Here is a 20,923-nt window from a genome sequence, read left to right on the forward strand (position 1 = left end):
GGTGATGATGGTGGTGATGATGATGATGGCGGGCCCGGCTCAGCGGACCGGACCGGACCGACCCGGTTCTGACCGACCCGGTTCTGACGCCGCTCTCTTCCCTCCTCAGGAAGGGGTTGGGGACACGCCGGACTCGTACGCCTACGATGGGAACCGCGTGAGGAAGTGGAACGTGACGACCACCAACTATGGAAAGGTGAGGCGGGGAACCCGGGTGAGACGTTCTGGTTCTGTGGGTCCGGACCGGGTCAGACGTTCACGTTCTGGTTCTGTGAGCAGTCGTGGGCGGCTGGAGACATCGTGAGCTGCCTGGTGGACCTGGATGAGGGAACCATCACCTTCTGCCTGTGAGTCTGCTCTCCATGCTGCCAGCGGTCCGGTTCCTCAGAGTTCTGCCAGAACCAGAACCAGCATGTTGTCTGTGTCCTCAGGAACGGCCAGTCTCTGGGCACGGCCTTCAGCGGCATCAAGACGGGTCCGGGCGTGGCCTACTTCCCCGCCATCAGCCTCTCCTTCAAAGAGTCCGTGGCCTTCAACTTCGGCAGCAGGCCGCTCCGATATCCTTCTGGCCGGTTCTACGGGTCGGTTCTACGGGTCGGCGCTGCTGGCTCTACCCGGGCTGCATTATGAGGCCAGAACGTTCACGTTTGGGTCGATCAGAACCCTGATGGTACATGAACACGGGTCTGCAGCGTCGTTCTAACACGGTTCCTCCAGTCGGGTTCTGTTGAGGTTCTGAGGAAGGCCATCAGGTGCTAATGGACCACCGAGCAAAAAAACAACAGAACCGGCTGAATACAGCCGATAGAACCCCGGAGAAACCAGAACCAGCATCACAGGTTCAAAAAGAGAGAAATGATGTTTAAATCCTGACGGCGGCTAACAGAACCGGTCCCGGACCCAATCCTAGAACCGGTGGACCTTCTCTGGTTGGTTCTGCTTTGTCTGAATGGGTTTTAGTGCAAAGAGCTTCGTGGTTCTGGTATGAAGAGTTCTGTGTTGTAGCTGTCAGGTTCTGGTTGCGTACGGCTGGAACCAGAACCAGGGTGAGGTGGTTCTCCTTAACCCGGCGGGTTCCACGTACCCGGTGGAAGGCTACCTGCCGCTGCAGGACCCCCCCACCACCGACCTGCTGAAGGCCCACCGCCTGCTGGGCTTCATCAAGAACGTTCTGTCCACCTGCCTGGACCCGCAGGTGAGCCGAGCCGGGACCGGCCCGGTTCCGTGCTGCTCGGCGCCGCTCACACGTTCTGTCTGTGCAGGAGGAGAAGCTGCAGGAGAAGGAGGCGGCGGCCTGGAGCCTCCATGGAGAACCCACGGTGCTCATCACACTGGCCCACATCTTCAACCACTTCGCTCCTCTCATGGTGAGGGGGGGGGGGGGTTCTAGCTGACTCCATCTAGAACACGCAGGAACCGGTTCCTGGTCCACTGGGCCAGACCATGCCGGGTTTCAGCTGAGTGTGTCTCCACAGTGTAAGGTCTACCTGGTGGAGGACGTTCTGATGAACTTCCTGCTGGGCATCCTGGAAGGAGGAGGTTCTGTGGACGAACATCCGCTCATCCAGCAGCTGCTCGACCTCTTCTGGCTGCTGATGGAGGTAAACGCCGGCTCTGACCGGCTCTGACTGGTTCTGAATGGTTCTGAATGGTTCTGACCGGCTCTGACCGGCACATCTGAGCTCCACTCTGGACCTCTGAGAAGATCAGGGATGTCCTTCACCTGCAGAATCAGGAGATTCAAGAAAGCTTCACTGAAATACACAGTTGGAGTCCAAAGATTTTAGTGAGCAGCGCCCCCTAGAGGGGGAGTTAGGGTTAGGCTGCAGCCGTAATGTTCTGATTATAGCTCCTACTTCCTAGCTCCTAGCTCCGAGTTCTTAGCTCCTAGTTCCTAGCTCGTAGTTCTTAGCCCCTAGCTCCTAGTTCTTAGCCCCTAGCTCCTAGTTCTTAGCTCCTAGTTATTAGCTCCTAGCTCTGAGTTCCTAGCTCCTAGTTCTTAGCTCCTAGTTCCTAGTTCCCAGCTCCTAGTTCCTAGCTGCTAGCTCCGAGTCCCTAACTCCTAGTTCTTAGCTCCTAGCTCCTAGCTCCTAGTTCCCAGCTCCTAGTTCCTAACTCCTAGCTCCTAGTTCCTAGTTCCCAGCTCCTAGTTCCTAGCTGCTAGCTCCGAGTCCCTAACTCCTAGTTCTTAGCTCCTAGCTCCTAGCTCCTAGTTCCCAGCTCCTAGTTCCTAACTCCTAGCTCCTAGTTCCTAACTCCTAGCTCCTAGTTCCTAGCTCCGAGTTCTTAGCTCCTAGTTCCTAGCTCGTAGTTCTTAGCCCCTAGCTCCTAGTTCTTAGCCCCTAGCTCCTAGTTCTTAGCTCCTAGTTATTAGCTCCTAGCTCTGAGTTCCTAGCTCCTAGTTCCTAGCTCGTAGTTCTTAGCCCCTAGCTCCTAGTTATTAGCCCCTAGCTCCTAGTTCTTAGCTCCTAGTTCCTAGTTCCCAGCTCCTAGTTCCTAGCTGCTAGCTCCGAGTCCCTAACTCCTAGTTCTTAGCTCCTAGCTCCTAGCTCCTAGTTCCCAGCTCCTAGTTCCTAACTCCTAGCTCCTAGTTCCTAGTTCCCAGCTCCTAGTTCCTAGCTGCTAGCTCCGAGTCCCTAACTCCTAGTTCTTAGCTCCTAGCTCCTAGCTCCTAGTTCCCAGCTCCTAGTTCCTAACTCCTAGCTCCTAGTTCCTAACTCCTAGCTCCTAGTTCCTAGCTCCTAGTTCTTAACTCCTAGCTCCTAGTTCCTAGCTCCTAGCTCCTTCTTAGGTGGAAGTTAGAGCAGCAGTCAGACCTCTGGCCGCTCTGAGGCCGTTCCTAAGAGTACTCCAGGGTCAGGGCGGAACCTGAACTGGACCTGCAGGTCCCCAGGAACCTGACGGGTTCCTGGGGACCCCTCCTGGGGTCCGGTTGTCCTCAGAGGTTCTTGATGTTCTGTCTGCAGGAGCACGAGGTGAACGAGTGTCTGAAGCAGCTGATGATGTCTCTGCTGAGGGCGTACCGGTTCTCCCCCATCATCCCGGACCTGGGCTTCCAGGTAGGCTCCGCCCCCTGCTCACCTTCCCCAGGTAGCAGCTGCCGCCTCGTCACCTGTCTCTCTTCCAGATCCACTATCTGCGTCTGACCACCGCCATCCTGCGTCACGAGAAGTCCAGGAAGTACCTGCTCAACAACGTTCTATATCCTCCTGGTACCGTGGTGTTGTAACGGAACCGGCAGCGTCCGGGTTTGGGTCGCCTCTGCTTTCCTTAACTCAGCTTACCTTTGATGTTCTGCGTTCGGTGGTCTTCTTCTACATCAAGACGCCTCTCAGGGTGAAGGAGGCGGGGCTGGAGGAGCTCATCCCCACCACCTGGTGGCCCACGCACTTCGACAAGGAGGTACCCAGAACCAGAACTCTGCTGCAGAACTCTGCAGAACCTAAGCCAGGCCGGGTTTCTGTACAGCAGGCCCAGCAGGCCACGTCCCAACATTAACACCTATTGAGTTTCCCTCTGAAAGCGTCTCTGGCCCGGTTCCCAGAACCCAGAACCCTGAACCCAGAACCGGGTCAGAATTTACTGCTGACCCTGTAATCTGAGCTGCGGGTTTATTTAAAGACGCGGTAAAAAGCTGAAAGCTCTGCAGTTACCGCCTCCTCCTGCAGGGGCGGGCTCTGGTCCCCGGCAGCTTGTTTCCCCGGATCAGAACCGGATCAGAACCGGATCAGAACCGGATCTTCTGCCTCTGCTTGCTCTGCAGGGTAAAGACGAGCGGGAGCCCAAAGACGAGAGTTCAGACGAGCGTCTGCGGCGCCGGGCGTACGAGAGAGGCTGCCAGAGGCTGAAGAAGCGCATCGAAGGTCTGGACGTTCCTCTGGGGGGGGGGGGGACCTCTTCTTCTTCTTCTTCTTCTGCTGGCCTGACCTCTCCTCTCTTCTTCTTCAGTGGTGGAGGACCTGCAGGTCCAGATCCTCAAGCTGCTGCTCAACAACAAGGACAAAACCACGGTAGGTCTGAGACTCCTCCACCACAGAACCGGTACCAGAACCTCTGGGACCCAGTAAAGCTTGGAGTCCGGTTCCCTAAACCCATCAGAACCGGGAGAACCGCTCCACCCGTTCTCCGCCTCTGACGGAAACGTCTCCATCCGTCTCTTCCAGGGAGAAGCTTCTCGCTACATCTTCCTCAACAAGTTCAGGAAGTTCCTGCAGGAGAACGCCAGCAACCGCGGGGTAAGAACCGCCTCTGCAGCGCCGCCAGTCATCCAACCGGGTCGGACCGGACCCGCCGTGCGCTGACCCGGTTTGTCTGTGTGTGCAGCACCCCACGGCGCTGTGCCCCCCCGAGTACATGGTGTGCTTCCTGCACCGGCTGGTCGCCGCCGTCAGGAGCTGCTGGGACGAAGGCGGCAGGAAGAACCTCAGCAGCCTCAGCAGCGAAGGTAGGCTCACCACCGGTACCAGAACCCCGGCTCACCACCGGTACCAGAACCCCCAGCTCACGGCTGGAGGTTCTGGTGGGTTCTAGCGAGCGGGTCGGGCCTCTGAGTTGGACCCGTTGGTCCTGGGGAACCACAGAGCTCAGATAATCTCAGAACCAAGTGAAAACATCAACTATAATGTTCCTTTGGGCCGAGCTCTGGCTGGTTAGAACCATCAGAACCGCTAACTGGACCTGGTTAATGTTCTGTGTCCAGACGCCTACGTTCCCCCGCAGCTCTTCTACAACGGAAAGGTGGACTACTTTGACCTGCAGAGGCTGGGGGGGCTCCTGTCCCACCTCAAGAAGACGCTTAAAGGTGAGAACCGGACCCGGACACACCAGAACCACCAGGTCCAAAGTTCCAGGGTAGAGCAGAACCAGTCTCCGGTCTGATGTGTTGCAGATGACCTGGCCTGTAAGGCCAACGTTCTCATCGACCCGGCGGAGATCCAGACCGCCTCCATGGACGACCTGGATGAAGACGAGGAGAGCGGCGCCGCCCAGGTGGGTTCTGCTCGCCGCTGAGGAACCGCAGGGTTCCTGACGCCATGCGGCTGACCCAACAGAACCGCCGGGGCCGCTCCACACCTGCCGGTTCTGATCTCTCCCGCCCTTTCAGAGGCCTTTCGGAGCAGCGGCCATGGGCGGCGCTCTGGCCCGGCCCAGCTGGCTGAGTTCTCCCACGCTGGGCCGGGCCAACCGGTTCCTGAGCACGGCCGCCGTCAGCCTGATGACGCCTCGCCGCCCGCTGGCCCAGCCTGAGAAGGTGAAGGTGAGGAGCCTCGCCGTGGAGCAGCGCACCGAGGAGGACAGTGAGTGGCGCCCAGCCGGTACCAACACCCCCCGCTGCCACCGCCGCCTCGTTTCACTTCCTGTCTGTCTCGCAGTCGAAGGGAGCCATGGCAACGACGGCCTGTTGCTGGGGCGACCGCAGGAGGAGCCCGACCAGCCAATCACAGACAAGTCTCTGCTGGAGATCATCGACGGCATCGTGATGATGTACAACCTGAGCGTCCATCAGCAGCTGGGCAAGGTCAGTCATGTGACCGCTGCTCTGTGAAGACGGCCGCCATCTTGGAGAGGTGCAGCCTGTCTGGGGATGGGGCGATGAACCGCTACGGTACCGGTACTTAACGGTGCCTGTTAGGGCTAATTTAGTGTGTTTATGTAGTGATAAATGTTAGTTCACTAATAAAATATCTACATTTTTTTATTTAACATTTAGTTCTTAATATATAAACTTGTTTGGATCCAGAAATCAACCTTATTAAATATTTTTTTAATTTGAATCCAGCACATAAAACAGATTTCTACCGTTCTCAGAGTTAACGAGGTGAAGCTGTGTGAATAAAATCCAGGGAATAGTTTTAGTGCAGCAGCTTCAGAGGAGAACAAACTGTTTAAAACTTTACATTTTATATTTGCCATGAGGGAACAGAGAGACTTTCCTCTTTGCTCCGCCTGCAGACGAGTTTCAGGACCAGGCAGCAGCAGCCTGTCAGACGGCGCTCAGGGAATAGGAAGAGAACCCGGCAGCTCTCACTGCTGCCTCAAGACAAGAACTGCAGAACGCTAGTCGCTTTTCTGAGGAAAGGTCGCTGGTCGGGTCAGAAAAGCTAAATAAGCAATAAAGTCTCTAAATAAAGCGTCTGTAAATTGGCAGCAGTGACCGGGTTTTTCCTCAGATTAGAAGCATTTCTGCTGCTGTTCTTGTTCTTCGCCTCAGATGTCGCATTTTGGAAAGCAGTGATAACAAATCAATTCAGTTAACTTTTATTTATATAGCAATAATTCATTAAACATGTCATCTCGTGGCACTTTACAACGTCAAAATCAATCATATTATACAGATATATTCCTCTCTAAGGAAACCCAGCAGGTTGCATCAAGTCTCTCCAAGCAGCATTCACTCCTCCTGAAAGAGCGTAGAGCCACAGTGGACAGTCGTCTGCATTGTTGATGGCTTTGCAGCAATCCCTCATACTGAGCATGCATGAAGCGACAGTGGAGAGGAAAACTCCCCTTTAACAGGGGGGAGAACCTCCAGCAGAACCAGAACCAGGCTCAGTGTGAACGCTCATCTGCCTCCACCCACTGGGGCTTAGAGAAGACAGAGCAGAGACACAGAAAGCACAGAAGCTCACATTGACCCAGGAGTACTTTCTATGTTAGAGAAGACAGAGCAGAGACACAGAAAGCTCAGAAGCTCACATTGACCCAGGAGTACTTTCTATGTTAGAGAAGACAGAGCAGAGACACAGAAAGCTCAGAAGCTCACATTGACCCAGGAGTACTTTCTATGTTAGAGAAGACAGAGCAGAGACACAGAAAGCTCAGAAGCTCACATTGACCCAGGAGTACTTTCTATGTTAGAGAAGACAGAGCAGAGACACAGAAAGCACAGAAGCTCACATTGACCCAGGAGTACTTTCTATGGTAGAGAAGACAGAGCAGAGACACAGAAAGCTCAGAAGCTCACATTGACCCAGGAGTACTTTCTATGTTAGAGAAGACAGAGCAGAGACACAGAAAGCTCAGAAGCTCACATTGACCCAGGAGTACTTTCTATGGTAGAGAAGACAGAGCAGAGACACAGAAAGCACAGAAGCTCACATTGACCCAGGAGTACTTTCTATGTTAGATGGTAATAGTGGATGATCTGCCTCCCCTGATGATGTCACAGCTAACAGAACACCAGACCAGGTGTACCTTCTATGGAGAGAAAATGACAGAGAACAAAAAGTTAAAAGCTGAAATTACAACAAACAATGCAGATTGGAGAGCAGTAGGAGAACTCAGCAGAGTGAGAGAAATAGACCCTGATGTCCTCCAGCAGCCTAAGCCTATAGCAGCATAACGATGTAAAGCTTTACAGAAACTGTGGAAACGATCGTTTCACTTAATAATTAAACACGTTTAAAATGAAGGAGTCACGTGTTCCTAAAAGCAGTCAGACGTTTAAACTGTGATCCTGTACCAACCAGAACCAGCAGCTCTTTGACCCAATCAGAACCAGCAGCTCTTTGAGGTTCTGACTGTGCAGGTTCTGTGCGTGGAAGCGGCCAAAGGTCCGATCCTTGGCCCGTCTGGAGCCTTTATTCTGCAGCTGTTTGCTGCAGCGCACTAGAAACCCAGAGAGGCTGCAGGTCAATCAGAACCAGCAGAACCAGCATGTTGAGTCAGGAAGAAACGGATCAGACTGCAGCAGAACCTGCTGATCCAGATGTTCCTGTTCCCTGCAGATGGTGGTGGTGGCAGACGAGGTCCATGAATACGCCGTGGCTCTGAAGGACACGGAGGAGAAGATCGCTCGCTGTCCGGCCCGGGTAAGAACAGAACCGGCCCGCTTGGTTGGTGAGGCGCCTGCTGTCGCGTTCACACGGAACCGGAGAGGAACAGGAACACGTAAAGTCATCCAGAACCTTTGGTCTCCTGTTGGTGAGGAGGGGCTGATGTTTCAGAACCGCTCTGGTCCAGTGAGGCTTTCTGATCGTCTTCTCCTTAGCCGAGCATGCATGACAGCACCGGCTCTGCTTAACGAGGTTCTGATCAGGTGATCGCCTGAGCCCAGCAGAACCAGGACAAACGGCTGCAGAGCCGGGTCTGAAACCTGTGGTTCTGGTCCTGAACCAAGTGGTACCGGGCCGGTGTCGCTGGTTCTGCACACCTGGACTCTAACGAGCTGGCGCCAGAGCCGGGTGTGTTGAAGCAGAGACGCAGCTAAACGTTGCAGGGCTCCGGTACCGGTACCGGTACCAGTTTGACGGTGTTATCCCCTCTGATGGTTTGGACCTTTGATCACGTTGTTCTGAGGCAGGAAATGATAAACGATAATCTGGAGGATTTTCTAGAATAAAGCGTTCATTTTACACCCAGACCCATTAGCAGTAGAATGTGAGGATGTGTGAGCAGAAGCCCGGTTCTGATGGTTCTGATGGTTCTGGTGACTCTGGGCCATGTGTTTCAGAGGGCAGACATCCTGGAGGAGCTCCAGAAGAGCCAGAAGGTCTTCGCTGAGAAGCTGAACCACCTGAGCCGCAGGCTGGCCTGGATCAACGCCACCATCTACTCCAAGGTGAGGCCCGGTCCGCGGCGCCTCCAGAACCGGGCTCTTTGGGTCTGACTCTCCGCTCTGTTCAGGAGAAGATGCTGGACGTCTACTGGCTGCTGTGTGTCTGCATCCGGACCATCGAGCACGCCGACAACACGGGCTCCCTGTTCGCCTTCGCTCCTGAGTTCTACCTGAACGTGGCGATGAACGCCTACAGCGCCCTGAAGAACTACTTCAGCCCCGCCAACAGCATGGAGGAGCTGCCAGGTACGCCAGGTGGCCCTCATCCGGTTCTGATGCAGCCCGACCCGCAATGGAGGAGCTGGAATCTCTGAAGTCCTCCTGACGTTAATGTGTGACATCATGATGTCTCTCACTCTCACCGTTCTGTTCACCTTCAGGTTATGAAGAAACGCTGACGCAGCTCGCCGCCATCCTCGCCAAGCACTTCGCTGACCCACGCATCGTTGGAACAGGTAACAGCAAGCAACCGAGGTGATCTGGTTGCTCCTGAAGCTGCTGGTTGCTTCTGAAGCTGCTGGTTGCTCCTGAAGCTGCTGAAGCTGCTGGTTGCTCCTGAAGCTGCCGGTTGCTTCTGAAGCTGCTGGTTGCTCCTGAAGCTGCTGAAGCTGCTGGTTGCTCCTGAAGCTGCTGGTTGCTCCTGAAGCTGCTGGTTGCTTCTGAAGCTGCTGGTTGCTCCTGAAGCTGCTGGTTGCTCCTGCAGCTGCCGGTTGCTCTGGTTGCTTCTGAAGCTGCCGGTTGCTCCTGAAGCTGCCGGTTGCTCCTGAAGCTGCTGGTTGCTCCTGAAGCTGCCGGTTGCTCTGGTTGCTCCTGAAGCTGCCGGTTGCTCCTGAAGCTGCCGGTTGCTCCTGAAGCTGCCGGTTGCTCCTGCAGCTGCCGGTTGCTCTGGTTGCTTCTGAAGCTGCCGGTTGCTCCTGAAGCTGCCGGTTGCTCCTGAAGCTGCTGGTTGCTCCTGAAGCTGCCGGTTGCTCTGGTTGCTCCTGAAGCTGCCGGTTGCTCCTGAAGCTGCCGGTTGCTCCTGAAGCTGCCGGTTGCTCCTGCAGCTGCCGGTTGCTCTGGTTGCTTCTGAAGCTGCCGGTTGCTCCTGAAGCTGCCGGTTGCTCCTGAAGCTGCTGGTTGCTCCTGAAGCTGCTGGTTGCTCCTAAAGCTGCTGGTTGCTCTGGTTGCTTCTGAAGCTGCCGGTTGCTCCTGAAGCTGCTGGTTGCTCCTGAAGCTGCTGGTTGCTCCTGAAACTGCTGGTTGCTCCTGAAGCTGCTGGTTGCTCCTGAAGCTGCCGGTTGCTGTGGTTGCCGGTACGGCTGCAGAGATGGGTCCATATTGCCTGTTGTGTAACAGGAGAACCTCCTGATTGCTTAAACTGCAGCGTTCTGGTTGCTGAGCAGGTTTCAGGTCAGGTTGCTGCTGTGAAACCTGAAGCTGCCATTTCCTGGAGCAGTGTGAGCGAAGCGTCTCATGTGGAAACAGGAAGTTTAATTTTTTTGGTTTGATTAATTACAAAGCAGCGGCAGCAGTGAGCGGCTTTAATGTCACTCTCTGGTTAATGACTTAGATTTCCTGATGGAAAATGAGGCGAGGGATGCTGGGAGAGTCTGGCAACGCTCGTTTATTCAGCTGCAGCAATCACACTCTAAACTACACCTTTACCTGATGGTTTCTTCTCTGAGGATAGAAAGAAGGGATAAGAAGGTTCCTGCAGGAGCTCCAGGCAGCTTTAACCACCTTCACACAGCAGGGGGCGCTGCAGGCTGCTTTAACCACCTTCAGGCAGCAGGGGGCGCTGCAGGCAGCTTTAACCACCTTCAGACAGCAGGGGGCGCTGCAGGCAGCTTTAACCACCTTCAGGCAGCAGGGGGCGCTGCAGGCAGCTTTAACCACCTTCAGACAGCAGGGGGCGCTGCAGGCTGCTTTAACCACCTTCAGGCAGCAGGGGGCGCTGCAGGCAGCAGGTTCTTCTGATCTCCCTCACTAACCTGTCTCTGTTCTTTCAGATATCAAAGATTCCCTGATGCAGGCCTTGGCCAGCTACGTCTGTTACCCACAATCCCTCAGGGCGGTGGAGAGGATCCCAGAGGAACAGTGAGTCTTGATGTTTTTTCAGAACCAGAACCTGCTGCTGACAACAGAGACGATATCTGAACTAATGCTGGTGCAAAGTCAGACTCCTTAGCAGATAAGCTCAGAACCAGGTTAGGTCCAGATGTTGATCCAGGTTAGGTCCAGATGTGGGTTCAGTTCAGGTCCAGATGTGGGTTCAGTTCCAGGTTAGGTCCAGATGTGGGTTCAGTTCCAGGTCCAGATGTGGGTTCAGTTCCAGGTCCAGATGTGGGTTCAGTTCCAGGTCCAGATGTGGGTTCAGTTCAGGTCCAGATGTGGGTTCAGGTCCAGGTCCGGTCCAGATGTGGGTTCAGTTCCAGGTTAGGTCCAGATGTGGGTTCAGTTCCAGTTCAGGTCCAGATGTGGGTTCAGTTCCAGGTTAGGTCCAGATGTGGGTTCAGTTCCAGGTTAGGTCCAGATGTGGGTTCAGTTCAGGTCCAGATGTGGGTTCTGCGGGTCCTCCAGGTGTGGGGTGGGTTCTCCAGGTGTGGGGTGGGTTCTCCAGGTGTGGGGTGGGTTCTCCAGGTGTGGGGCGGGTTCTGCAGGTTCTCCAGGTGTGGGGCGGGTTCTCCAGGTGTGGGGTGGGTTCTGCGGGTCCTCCAGGTGTGCTGCAGCGTGTGATGAGGTGTGTGTTTGCAGGCGCGTGGCCATGATGAGGAACCTGCTGGCTCCGTACGAGCAGAGGCCGTGGGCTCAGACCAACTGGATCCTGGTGCGACTCTGGCGGGTAAACGCAGATCATGGTTCTCCTCAGTGTTCTTTACTTCTGCTTCCCCTCCAGGAGGAACCTGGTTCTGGTTCTCTGCTGTGAGACATTTCTTCTCCTGCAGGAACCCTCAGGCTCCTAGTTTAGTCTCCAGCCTCTCGGTCCACTCTGGCTGCTGAACATCTGGAATCATCATGATGTCATCACGGCTAAACTAGCGGGATGCTAACATCAGGCGCATAGAGCAGCATTTATAGTCTGAGCTCACGCCGTTTCATCAGCTGAGAGGAAACGTTCTGCTACCACACAGGAGGCCCGTTAAAGGCCCGTAGTCCGGTACCAGCCGGTACCAAGCCCGGCAGACGGCCCGGGCCCGGACAACGTGTTTAGTTAGCGTTAGCGTTAGCATTAGCTCCAGGAGGAGCAGGCTGCCGTTGTGCTCTGATGAAGTCCAGCTGCGTTAAAGTTCTGGTTCTGGTCGGGCAGTTTCACAGCTTTCTGTGTAACCAGTAATCACCAGTAAGCCTAGAACGTGCCTCTCATGATGCGCTCTGAACCAGAACCCGGTGCCGCTCTTCCTCTGCTGACGCCTCTGCTCTTCCTCCTCTCTGCAGGGCTGTGGCTTCGGCTACAGGTACACCCGCCTGCCTCACCTGCTGAAGACCAAGCCTGAGGACGCCAACCTGCCCAGCCTGCAGAGTAGGTTCTGCTGTGGTTCTGTCCGCAGCGTGCATGACCGTTGGTCTGAAGGTCTCCAGACAAAAGGAACCAGAACCCGGGTCTGACGGAACCGCAGCTCGATCAGGACTAATCTGAATTTAGCTGACCTGCGTTCAGCTTCTTCTTCTTCTTTGGATATTTTTATGCTTCTGCTAGTTTGATCCACTTTCAGCTCCTTTCATGCATTTCTATAAATAAACCGGCCCGTCTGTCTGGACCCCCCGCCGCCGTGTGGGGGTGTGGAGATGAGCAGAACCAGCAGAACCCTGGTTCTGGATTCCCATGTGTGTAGACCTTCAGGTTGTTGACTTTGTGTTCTGCATGTTCTGCATGTTCTCACCTCCATCTGTGCTTCTCTGCATGCCTGACAGGAGACCTGTCCGTTGCTAGTTTCCAGAGTAAGTTCTCTTGGGTTCTGCGTGTTGTGTGTGCCGTCCGCCATGTTTAGCGTTCTGCTGAGAGCAGCTGGGCTCCAGACCCGGTACAAAGCAGCAGGACCGGCTGCCGGTTCTAATCAGACAGACGCACCGAACCAAGTCCCAGAGCTAGACCGGTTCAGACGATGAGCAGCGGGGGGGGGGGGCAGCCTGGCAGTCAGAGCGATGAAGATGATTTCATCGCGGTTAGAACCCTTTATCATCGTGTTCTCCTCGCTGCCGCCATCTTAACTGGGCGGCGCCGGGAACCCTGAAGCTCCGCCTCTCTGCTGCCGTCTGAGAGGAGCTGAGCTCGTTCTGGGATCCAGATGTTGATGCTGGTGATAACATCTGGCACGTTCAGCCATGGAATCATTATAGTTTTATTGTGTTTCATTCATGATGATGTATTTCTAGTGTCAGCGGGGGGGGCAGGGGGCGGGGCTAAAGCAGGAGGCGTGTCCCTCTTCCCGGTCTGAACCGGGCCAATGATCCCAGCCGGGCGGAGCCGGTGGAACTGGGCCCATTAGAACTCCTTCATCGCTCCGACGTAGGGCGCTGTTGGACCTGGAGGTCCCGGTCCTCCTCGTCTGCCGCCTCCCTTCATCGCTCGTTTGGTTCCGTTTGATCCAAAACGTCCCGAAATCATAAAAATCCCCAAAGCCCGACCCAAACGGGCTCCGAGTTCAGGACCGGAGTGGGTCGGGTCGCAGCTGCATGATGAAGATGATGGGTCACCCTCCTCAGCCTCATGAATGCAGTCAGGATGCTGGTGTGTGGTTCTTCTTCTGCTCTTCTGATTGTTGTCTCTCGTGGTTCCGGTCCAGAACCGTGTCCGTCGTTGCTGCTGCAGAAACACATGGCGGAGCTGCTGAGCCTGGACAAGGACATGGCCGCCTCCTTCCTCAACAGCGTCCTGAACCAGCTCAACTGGGCCTTCTCCGAGTTCATCGGCATGATCCAGGAGGTGAGGCCGGAGCAGAACCCCATCACAGCCAGAACCAGAACCTACTGGGTTCTGCTGAGAGCGGCGGCAGATATTAAGCTTTAGACTTCCAGCAGCGGGTCCCTGAATAAATGCGTTTAGGGAGCTGACTAAGAACTGGACCTCAGCTGGTACCGGTTCAGGTACCTTAAACCAGAACCGGTACCAGCTGGTACCAGCTACCTCAGGTTCAGCTGGTACCTTAAACCAGACGTTGCTCCAGTAAACTGAAAACAATGTTCTGAACCGTTGGGCAGCTCGGTTAGGAACCAGGTCCAGATCCGGACCAGAGCTGCAGAACTGAGGTCCGTACTGCAGGGTTCCTTCATCAGAGTCCAGGATGAAGCTCAGAACCTCTGGAGAACATCAGAATCTCTTTAGGCCAATAATGTGGATCAGACGGGTCCAACACCTCAGGCTGTTCAGGACCAGGTTCTGGGTTCTGATGTGAAAGTCCGGGTCTGATGAGTTCTTCCTTGTTTGGTTCTGGTCCAGATCCAGCAGGCTGCAGAGCGTCCAGAGAGGAACTTTGTGGACACTCGTCAGCTGAAGGTAATCACAGCAGCTGTTACTGCAGGAACCAGCTGGTTCTGGTTCTGGTTCTGGTTCTGACTTGTGATGTGGACCTGGGCCCAGGTGTGCGCCACCTGCTTTGACCTGTCCGTCAGCCTGCTGAGGGTTCTGGAGATGACCGTCACGCTGGTACCGGAGATCTTCCTGGACTGGTCCCGGCCGTCAGCAGAGCTGCTGCTGAGACGGCTCGCTCAGGTGAGACCCGCCAGAACTGTTGATCAGAACCTGGTGAAGAGCGGGCCGGGTCCGACCGTCTCTTTGTGTCTGCAGCTGCTGAACCAGGTCCTGAACCGCGTGACGGCGGAGAAGAACCTGTTCGATCGGGTCGTGAACCTCAGACTGCCAGGTAAGCCCCGCCCCCTCCGCTGTCCAGGTAGTTCACTGAGCAGAACCGGGGAAATTCTGTCCGTCTCTCTGTGAGAACCACCTGGGATCTGGACCCGAGGAGGTTCTCCTTCCTCCCGATGAGTTCTGATGTTCAGAGAGGCTGCAGGACCAGCGCCTCCTCAGGTTGTTCTGGTCCCACCAGAACCTGGGGCAAGTGTTAGGTCTGGGCTGCTGTTCAGAACCGTCTGGGTCTGTGGGCTCACAGGGACCCAGTGGGAGAAGTTCTGGATGCTGGTCGCTGCTGAGCTGACAGCTTCTCCCTGGTTGCAGGTCTGGAGAGCGTGGACCACTACCCGATCCTGGTGGCCGTGACGGGGATCCTGGTCCGGATCCTGGTGGATGGAGACAAACAGGGGTAGGTCTGGGTTCTCTGGCTGCCAGAACCGGTTCTGAGAAGCTGGGATGGTGACGGGTGGTGTTTTTATCCAGTGCAGACGTGTTTTTATCCAGTGCAGACGTGTCTTTATCTGTGCAGACGTGTCTTTATCCAGTGCAGACGTGTCTTTATCCAGTGCAGACGTGTCTTTATCCAGTGCAGACGTGTCTTTATCCAGTGCAGACGTGTCTTTATCCTGTGCAGACGTGTTTTTATCCAGTGCAGACGTGTTTTTATCCAGTGCAGACGTGTCTTTATCCAGTGCAGACGTGTCTTTATCCAGTGCAGACGTGTCTTTATCCAGTGCAGACGTGTCTTTATCCCGTGCAGACGTGTCTTTACCCCGTGCAGACGTGTCTTTATCCAGTGCAGACGTGTCTTTATCCAGTGCAGACGTGTCTTTATCCAGTGCAGACGTGTCTTTATCCAGTGCAGACGTGTCTTTATCCAGTGCAGACGTGTCTTTATCCAGTGCAGACGTGTCTTTATCCAGTGCAGACGTGTCTTTATCCAGTGCAGACGTGTCTTTATCCAGTGCAGACGTGTCTTTACCCCGTGCAGACATGTCTTTATCCAGTGCAGACGTGTTTTTATCCAGTGCAGACGTGTCTTTATCTGTGCAGATGTGTCTTTATCCAGTGCAGACGTGTCTTTATCTGTGCAGACGTGTCTTTATCCAGTGCAGACGTGTCTTTATCTGTGCAGACGTGTTTTTATCCAGTGCAGACGTGTCTTTATCTGTGCAGACGTGTCTTTATCCAGTGCAGACGTGTTTTTATCCAGTGCAGACGTGTCTTTATCTGTGCAGACGTGTCTTTATCCAGTGCAGACGTGTCTTTATCCAGTGCAGACGTGTCTTTATCCAGTGCAGACGTGTCTTTATCTGTGCAGATGTGTCTTTATCCAGTGCAGACGTGTCTTTATCCAGTGCAGACGTGTCTTTATCCAGTGCAGACGTGTCTTTATCCAGTGCAGACGTGTTTTTATCCTGTGCAGACGTGTTTTTATCCAGTGCAGACGTGTCTTTATCTGTGCAGACGTGTCTTTATCCAGTGCAGACGTGTCTTTATCTGTGCAGACGTGTTTTTATCCAGTGCAGACGTGTCTTTATCTGTGCAGACGTGTCTTTATCCAGTGCAGACGTGTTTTTATCCAGTGCAGACGTGTCTTTATCTGTGCAGATGTGTCTTTATCCAGTGCAGACGTGTCTTTATCCAGTGCAGACGTGTCTTTATCTGTGCAGACGTGTCTTTATCCAGTGCAGACGTGTCTTTACCCCGTGCAGACGTGTTTTTATCCAGTGCAGACGTGTCTTTATCCAGTGCAGACGTGTCTTTATCCAGTGCAGACGTGTCTTTACCCCGTGCAGACGTGTCTTTACCCCGTGCAGACGTGTCTTTACCCCGTGCAGACGTGTTTTTATCCAGTGCAGATGTGTTTTTATTCCGTGCAGACGTGTTTTTACCCCGTGCAGACGTGTTTTTATCCAGTGCAGACGTGTTTTTATCCAGTGCAGACGTGTTTTTATCTGTGCAGACGTGTCTTTAACCAGTGCAGACGTGTCTTTATCCAGTGCAGACGTGTTTTTATCCAGTGCAGACGTGTTTTTATCTGTGCAGACGTGTCTTTATCCAGTGCAGACGTGTGTATTTACCCCTTGCAGACGTGTCTTTATCCTGTGCAGACGTGTTTTTATCCAGTGCAGACGTGTCTTTATCTGTGCAGACGTGTCTTTATCCAGTGCAGACGTGTCTTTATCCAGTGCAGACGTGTCTTTATCCAGTGCAGACGTGTCTTTATCCAGTGCAGACGTGTCTTTATCTGTGCAGACGTGTCTTTATCCAGTGCAGACGTGTCTTTATCCAGTGCAGACGTGTCTTTATCCAGTGCAGACGTGTCTTTATCCAGTGCAGACGTGTTTTTATCCAGTGCAGACGTGTCTTTATCCAGTGCAGACGTGTCTTTATCCAGTGCAGATGTGTCTTTATCCAGTGCAGACGTGTCTTTATCCAGTGCAGACATGTCTTTACCCCGTGCAGACATGTTTTTATCCAGTGCAGACGTGTCTTTATCCCGTGCAGACGTGTTTTTATCCAGTGCAGACGTGTCTTTATCCAGTGCAGACGTGTCTTTATCCAGTGCAGACGTGTCTTTATCCAGTGCAGACGTGTTTTTATCTCGTGCAGACGTGTGGGCAGTAGGGCCTCTGCAGGAGTCTAATGTGTCTGTCAGCTCTGACTCATTGTTGATTCTATAAACTTCCTGCCTGCAGCTTTGAGCACAGTAGCTTCAGCCTGGGTGTTTCTCTAAATGTCAGACTGCTCCTTTAAAGTGCTGATGTGTTTGGGAGGAGATGTGATGAAACAAGCTTTCAGCGGTGTGTTGGACAGATGCAGGTCAGCCGGGGTTAACGTCTGCAGTGTCAGTATAACATGGTCTCTGCTCTGCGTTGAACTCTAATTGGTTTCATGCAGTCAAAGTGAGGAGCTGCAGACTGCAGCTCAGCTTCATCTCTCTGCCCTCCTTACGTCTGCTGATGTTTTATTCCACAAGGAGACGTTTAAATCTGAGCCGAGGAGGTCTAGCAGCATGCTGAGGTGTGAGTTTTCACAGCCCTAAGAACAATACTGATACCACAGCAACATTTTGGGTTAATTCTGGTTGAGAGCAGAAATTATATGATAACTACATGACAAGGATCTGGTCTGGGCTAATGTATTAAAAAGCAGCCTGTATAATTTCTGCCTTGCTGTTAATATTTTCTCCTGTGATCATCTCCAGCAGCAGGGTCGGTTCCTACTTCCTTCTGCTCTGATATTCAGCTTCAGTCGGGCTCCACCAGTTATTGTCTTCTTTTAGTATCGATTTCTATCAATCGATTATTTTGACAACCCTAGTGCGGACCAATCAGAGTGCTGGACTGATGGGCCATAGTGAAGGCCCATCAGTGTTCATCTGGGACCAATGTGCAGCTCTCAGAGTCACTTTGATCATAAATGAGCTGCAGGGAGTGATTCTGGAAGCCTCCGTGTCTCCGTGTACCAAAGACTGCTCTCTGGTCATCTCCACAGCCGACAGGATGAGCTTTCCTCTTCTGAACTGAAGATTTTCATGGATGGGTTTAAAATAAAACTCTGGAACCCAGTTGAAACGAAGCAGTTATTCAATTTATTCTGACCCGACATGATGAGCTGATTGCTTCAAAGTCTTAGATCTCAGCCTGGTATCTATTCAATTCAGTTTTATTTATATAGCACTAATTAACATCACATCATCTCATCAAGTCTCTTTCTAAAGTCAGACTCCTCCAGGTTGGTGAGAAAGTTTCCTCTCTAAGGAAACCCAGCAGGTTGCATCAAGTCTCTCCAAGCAGCATTCACTCCTCCTGAAAGAGCGTAGAGCCACAGTGGACAGTCGTCTGCATTGTTGATGGCTTTGCAGCAATCCCTCATACTGAGCATGCATGAAGCGACAGTGGAGAGGAAAACTCCCCTTTAACAGGGAGGAGAACCTCCAGCAGAACCAGAACCAGGCTCAGTGTGAACGCTCATCTGCCTCCACCCACTGGGGCTTAGAGAAGACAGAGCAGAGACACAGAAAGCATAGAAGCTCACATTGACCCAGGAGTACTTTCTATGTTAGAGAAGACAGAGCAGAGACACAGAAAGCTCAGAAGCTCACATTGACCCAGGAGTACTTTCTATGTTAGAGAAGACAGAGCAGAGACACAGAAAGCACAGAAGCTCACATTGACCCAGGAGTACTTTCTATGTTAGAGAAGACAGAGCGAAGACACAGAAAGCACAGAAGCTCACATTGACCCAGGAGTACTTTCTATGTTAGAGAAGACAGAGCAGAGACACAGAAAGCTCAGAAGCTCACATTGACCCAGGAGTACTTTCTATGTTAGAGAAGACAGAGCAGAGACACAGAAAGCTCAGAAGCTCACATTGACCCAGGAGTACTTTCTATGTTAGAGGGTGATATATATCTCTGGGGTTGAGGCTCTTTTGTTGCTGCTGGGGACTGAAATTGAGAGATGAAGCTGCAACCTGGTTGTTTAACAGCAGAACCTGAAATGAAGCCAGAGGTTCTGACTGAAGGAGCGATCCCTCATTAACGCTGCAGAGCAACAGAACTTTGGATCCAGCTGTCCAGGTGGGAATCTTTGTCAAGCGGTTCTGACTACGGTTCAGAAGACCAAGAGTTGGTCAAAGTTTGCAGACGGCTACATGCTAGCTGCTAGCTCAGTGGGAGGGGCTTCCCGTGCAGGTGAGCCATTTTAGCTGCTTGGATCAGACGTGCGGTGCTGGATCCAAACACCGCTCCAGAACCAAACAGAACCAGAACTCATCAGACCCGCTCCATAGATCCTCCATGGCGTTAATGGTTTAAGCTAGCTGGTTGTTGTACCTCCATCTCAGGGTGAAAACCTGCCGGACCTCCTGCTGATTCTGGTGCTGCTGGTTCTGGTCCAGATCCAGCAGCTTCACACATCCTGCTGATGATCTGAGGCGGAGGTTCTGATTCATTCAGCATCAGCTGCACCTTAACGCTTCACAACCCTGAGACGATCCTTTGTTTTCCTCTCCCTGCCCTGTGGCTCACACTCAGAGTTTCAGCTTCTCACCTGCTGCTGGACTCACCTGTGTGGGCTTTAGGCTCCGCCTTCTTAAAGGAGCCGGCCGGCCCAAACGGACCACAGTTTAAAAGCTTTAAAAGCTCCAGCCTGCAGATGATGAGCGCTCATTTAAACAGAGGAGCTGCTTCAGTTTTATATCTACAGATCCAGTTCAGAACATCTGGATAACATCTGTTGATTCAGAGCCTGATAACTAAGGGATCTGCCTCCTATTCCCTTTTTAGAACCTCTAGGAACCGTAAATGGACCTGCGGTCGGTTCTGTCGGTCTGTCTGGTTCTGTCTGTTCTTCTGATGGCCTGAAAGGTTCCTAAGGAAACCCAGCAGCCACATTCAACATTAATCTGAGTCAGCCCACCCGGATCCGTCCATTTCTCTCCAGAACCCCATGTTAGAACCAGCGATGGACCCATTTAACCCAGTCCAACGCCTCGGTTCTGACTCAGCCGGTTTTCTTCTAGTTGGTTCTGTGTTCTGGTTCTGTTCAGTCTTCCCTACGGTTCTGACCCGGAGCTGCCAGCTTAAAGTAGAAGAATGAGAAGTTCTGCAGCTGGAGCGGGCTAGACCCGGTCAGCTCGGCGCCGAATGCTGCAGTTCTTCCTCTTCTCACCAGCTCCCCACCTCTCTTAGCAGAACGGGTCCAATATATCAGAACCAGGCAGAACCGGCACGGCACGGCGGCTGAAGCAGGAGATGCTGCTGAATGTTGGATCTCGGCCGTTCTTGGTGATGCAATTTGGAAACGTTACTGTTGGATGATTAGCGTGAAGTTCTGAAGAGGTTCTGAATGACGTATTCAGACCCATTTCCTCCAAGCAGAACCCTTCAGAACCATGACGATGACACTTTCAGGACCTCCTCTGCGATTGGTCGGTTCATCAACTGCTTCAGCTCTACAGAACCTTTTCTGCACCCGTCCTCCTCCAGAGGAGTCCAGAACCTTATGAAGAGTTGAGGGAAGCTGTTGGGTTCTGGACCGGGTCCTGCAGAGCGATCCATCAGCTGCGGCTCTGAGAGCTGAGCCTCCCTCAGATTAGATTCAGGTCGGGGTGATCAGGTTAGCAGCTGCTCAGAACCACAGCCGCTGCCTGGTGGCTCTTTCCATCACAGCAGCCGTGCTTTTCAGGAAGTAGACCCGGCCCGCTGTGGCCGAGCGGGTTCTGGTCCTGCAGGTGGGTTCTGTGGGTCGGAGCTGCAGGAGGATCACCTGCTAGCTGAGCTTGGAGGTAGGAGCTAGGAGCTAGGAATAAGGATGTAGGAGTAAGGAGGTAGGAGGTGTTATTAAGGGTGTTTGGATGGAGCCCAGGAACAGACGGGCTGATTTACTCTGCAGTCCTGCTCACTAATATCTCATTTCTAAGGCTTGTGTTGCTCAACATGGAGCCTGAAACGCGCTTAAGTCACTTTCACACAAACATTTGGATCTATAAAAACAAAGTCGCTCATTCTGGAGACAGGAAAGTGGTGC

General features: G+C 53.2%; 1 protein-coding gene across 2 annotated transcripts in view; it reads left to right on the forward strand.

Annotated features, from left to right (window-relative positions):
• LOC105917784 (E3 ubiquitin-protein ligase RNF123) overlaps positions 1-20,923 on the forward strand; it is a gene marked incomplete in the record, with an annotated part of 45,076 nt that overhangs the window by 3,510 nt on the left and 20,643 nt on the right. Inside the window, 30 exon segments of one of the 2 annotated variants that reach the window (XM_036151701.1) lie at positions 110-196; positions 280-347; positions 432-557; positions 1,081-1,195; positions 1,263-1,367; positions 1,476-1,601; positions 2,967-3,059; positions 3,128-3,201; positions 3,285-3,402; positions 3,764-3,863; positions 3,949-4,010; positions 4,164-4,235; positions 4,324-4,444; positions 4,700-4,801; positions 4,889-4,989; positions 5,105-5,297; positions 5,373-5,518; positions 7,728-7,811; positions 8,453-8,560; positions 8,626-8,803; positions 8,938-9,012; positions 10,546-10,633; positions 11,291-11,378; positions 11,972-12,056; positions 12,449-12,475; positions 13,321-13,460; positions 13,974-14,030; positions 14,115-14,246; positions 14,322-14,397; positions 14,709-14,793. In XM_036151701.1, coding sequence (XP_036007594.1) covers positions 110-196; positions 280-347; positions 432-557; positions 1,081-1,195; positions 1,263-1,367; positions 1,476-1,601; positions 2,967-3,059; positions 3,128-3,201; positions 3,285-3,402; positions 3,764-3,863; positions 3,949-4,010; positions 4,164-4,235; positions 4,324-4,444; positions 4,700-4,801; positions 4,889-4,989; positions 5,105-5,297; positions 5,373-5,518; positions 7,728-7,811; positions 8,453-8,560; positions 8,626-8,803; positions 8,938-9,012; positions 10,546-10,633; positions 11,291-11,378; positions 11,972-12,056; positions 12,449-12,475; positions 13,321-13,460; positions 13,974-14,030; positions 14,115-14,246; positions 14,322-14,397; positions 14,709-14,793 — 3,032 coding nt within the window. 2 annotated transcript variants of the gene reach the window in all.

This window comes from Fundulus heteroclitus, chromosome 20 (genome assembly GCF_011125445.2).
Source record: "Fundulus heteroclitus isolate FHET01 chromosome 20, MU-UCD_Fhet_4.1, whole genome shotgun sequence".
NCBI classification, from domain to species: Eukaryota; Metazoa; Chordata; class Actinopteri; order Cyprinodontiformes; family Fundulidae; genus Fundulus; species Fundulus heteroclitus.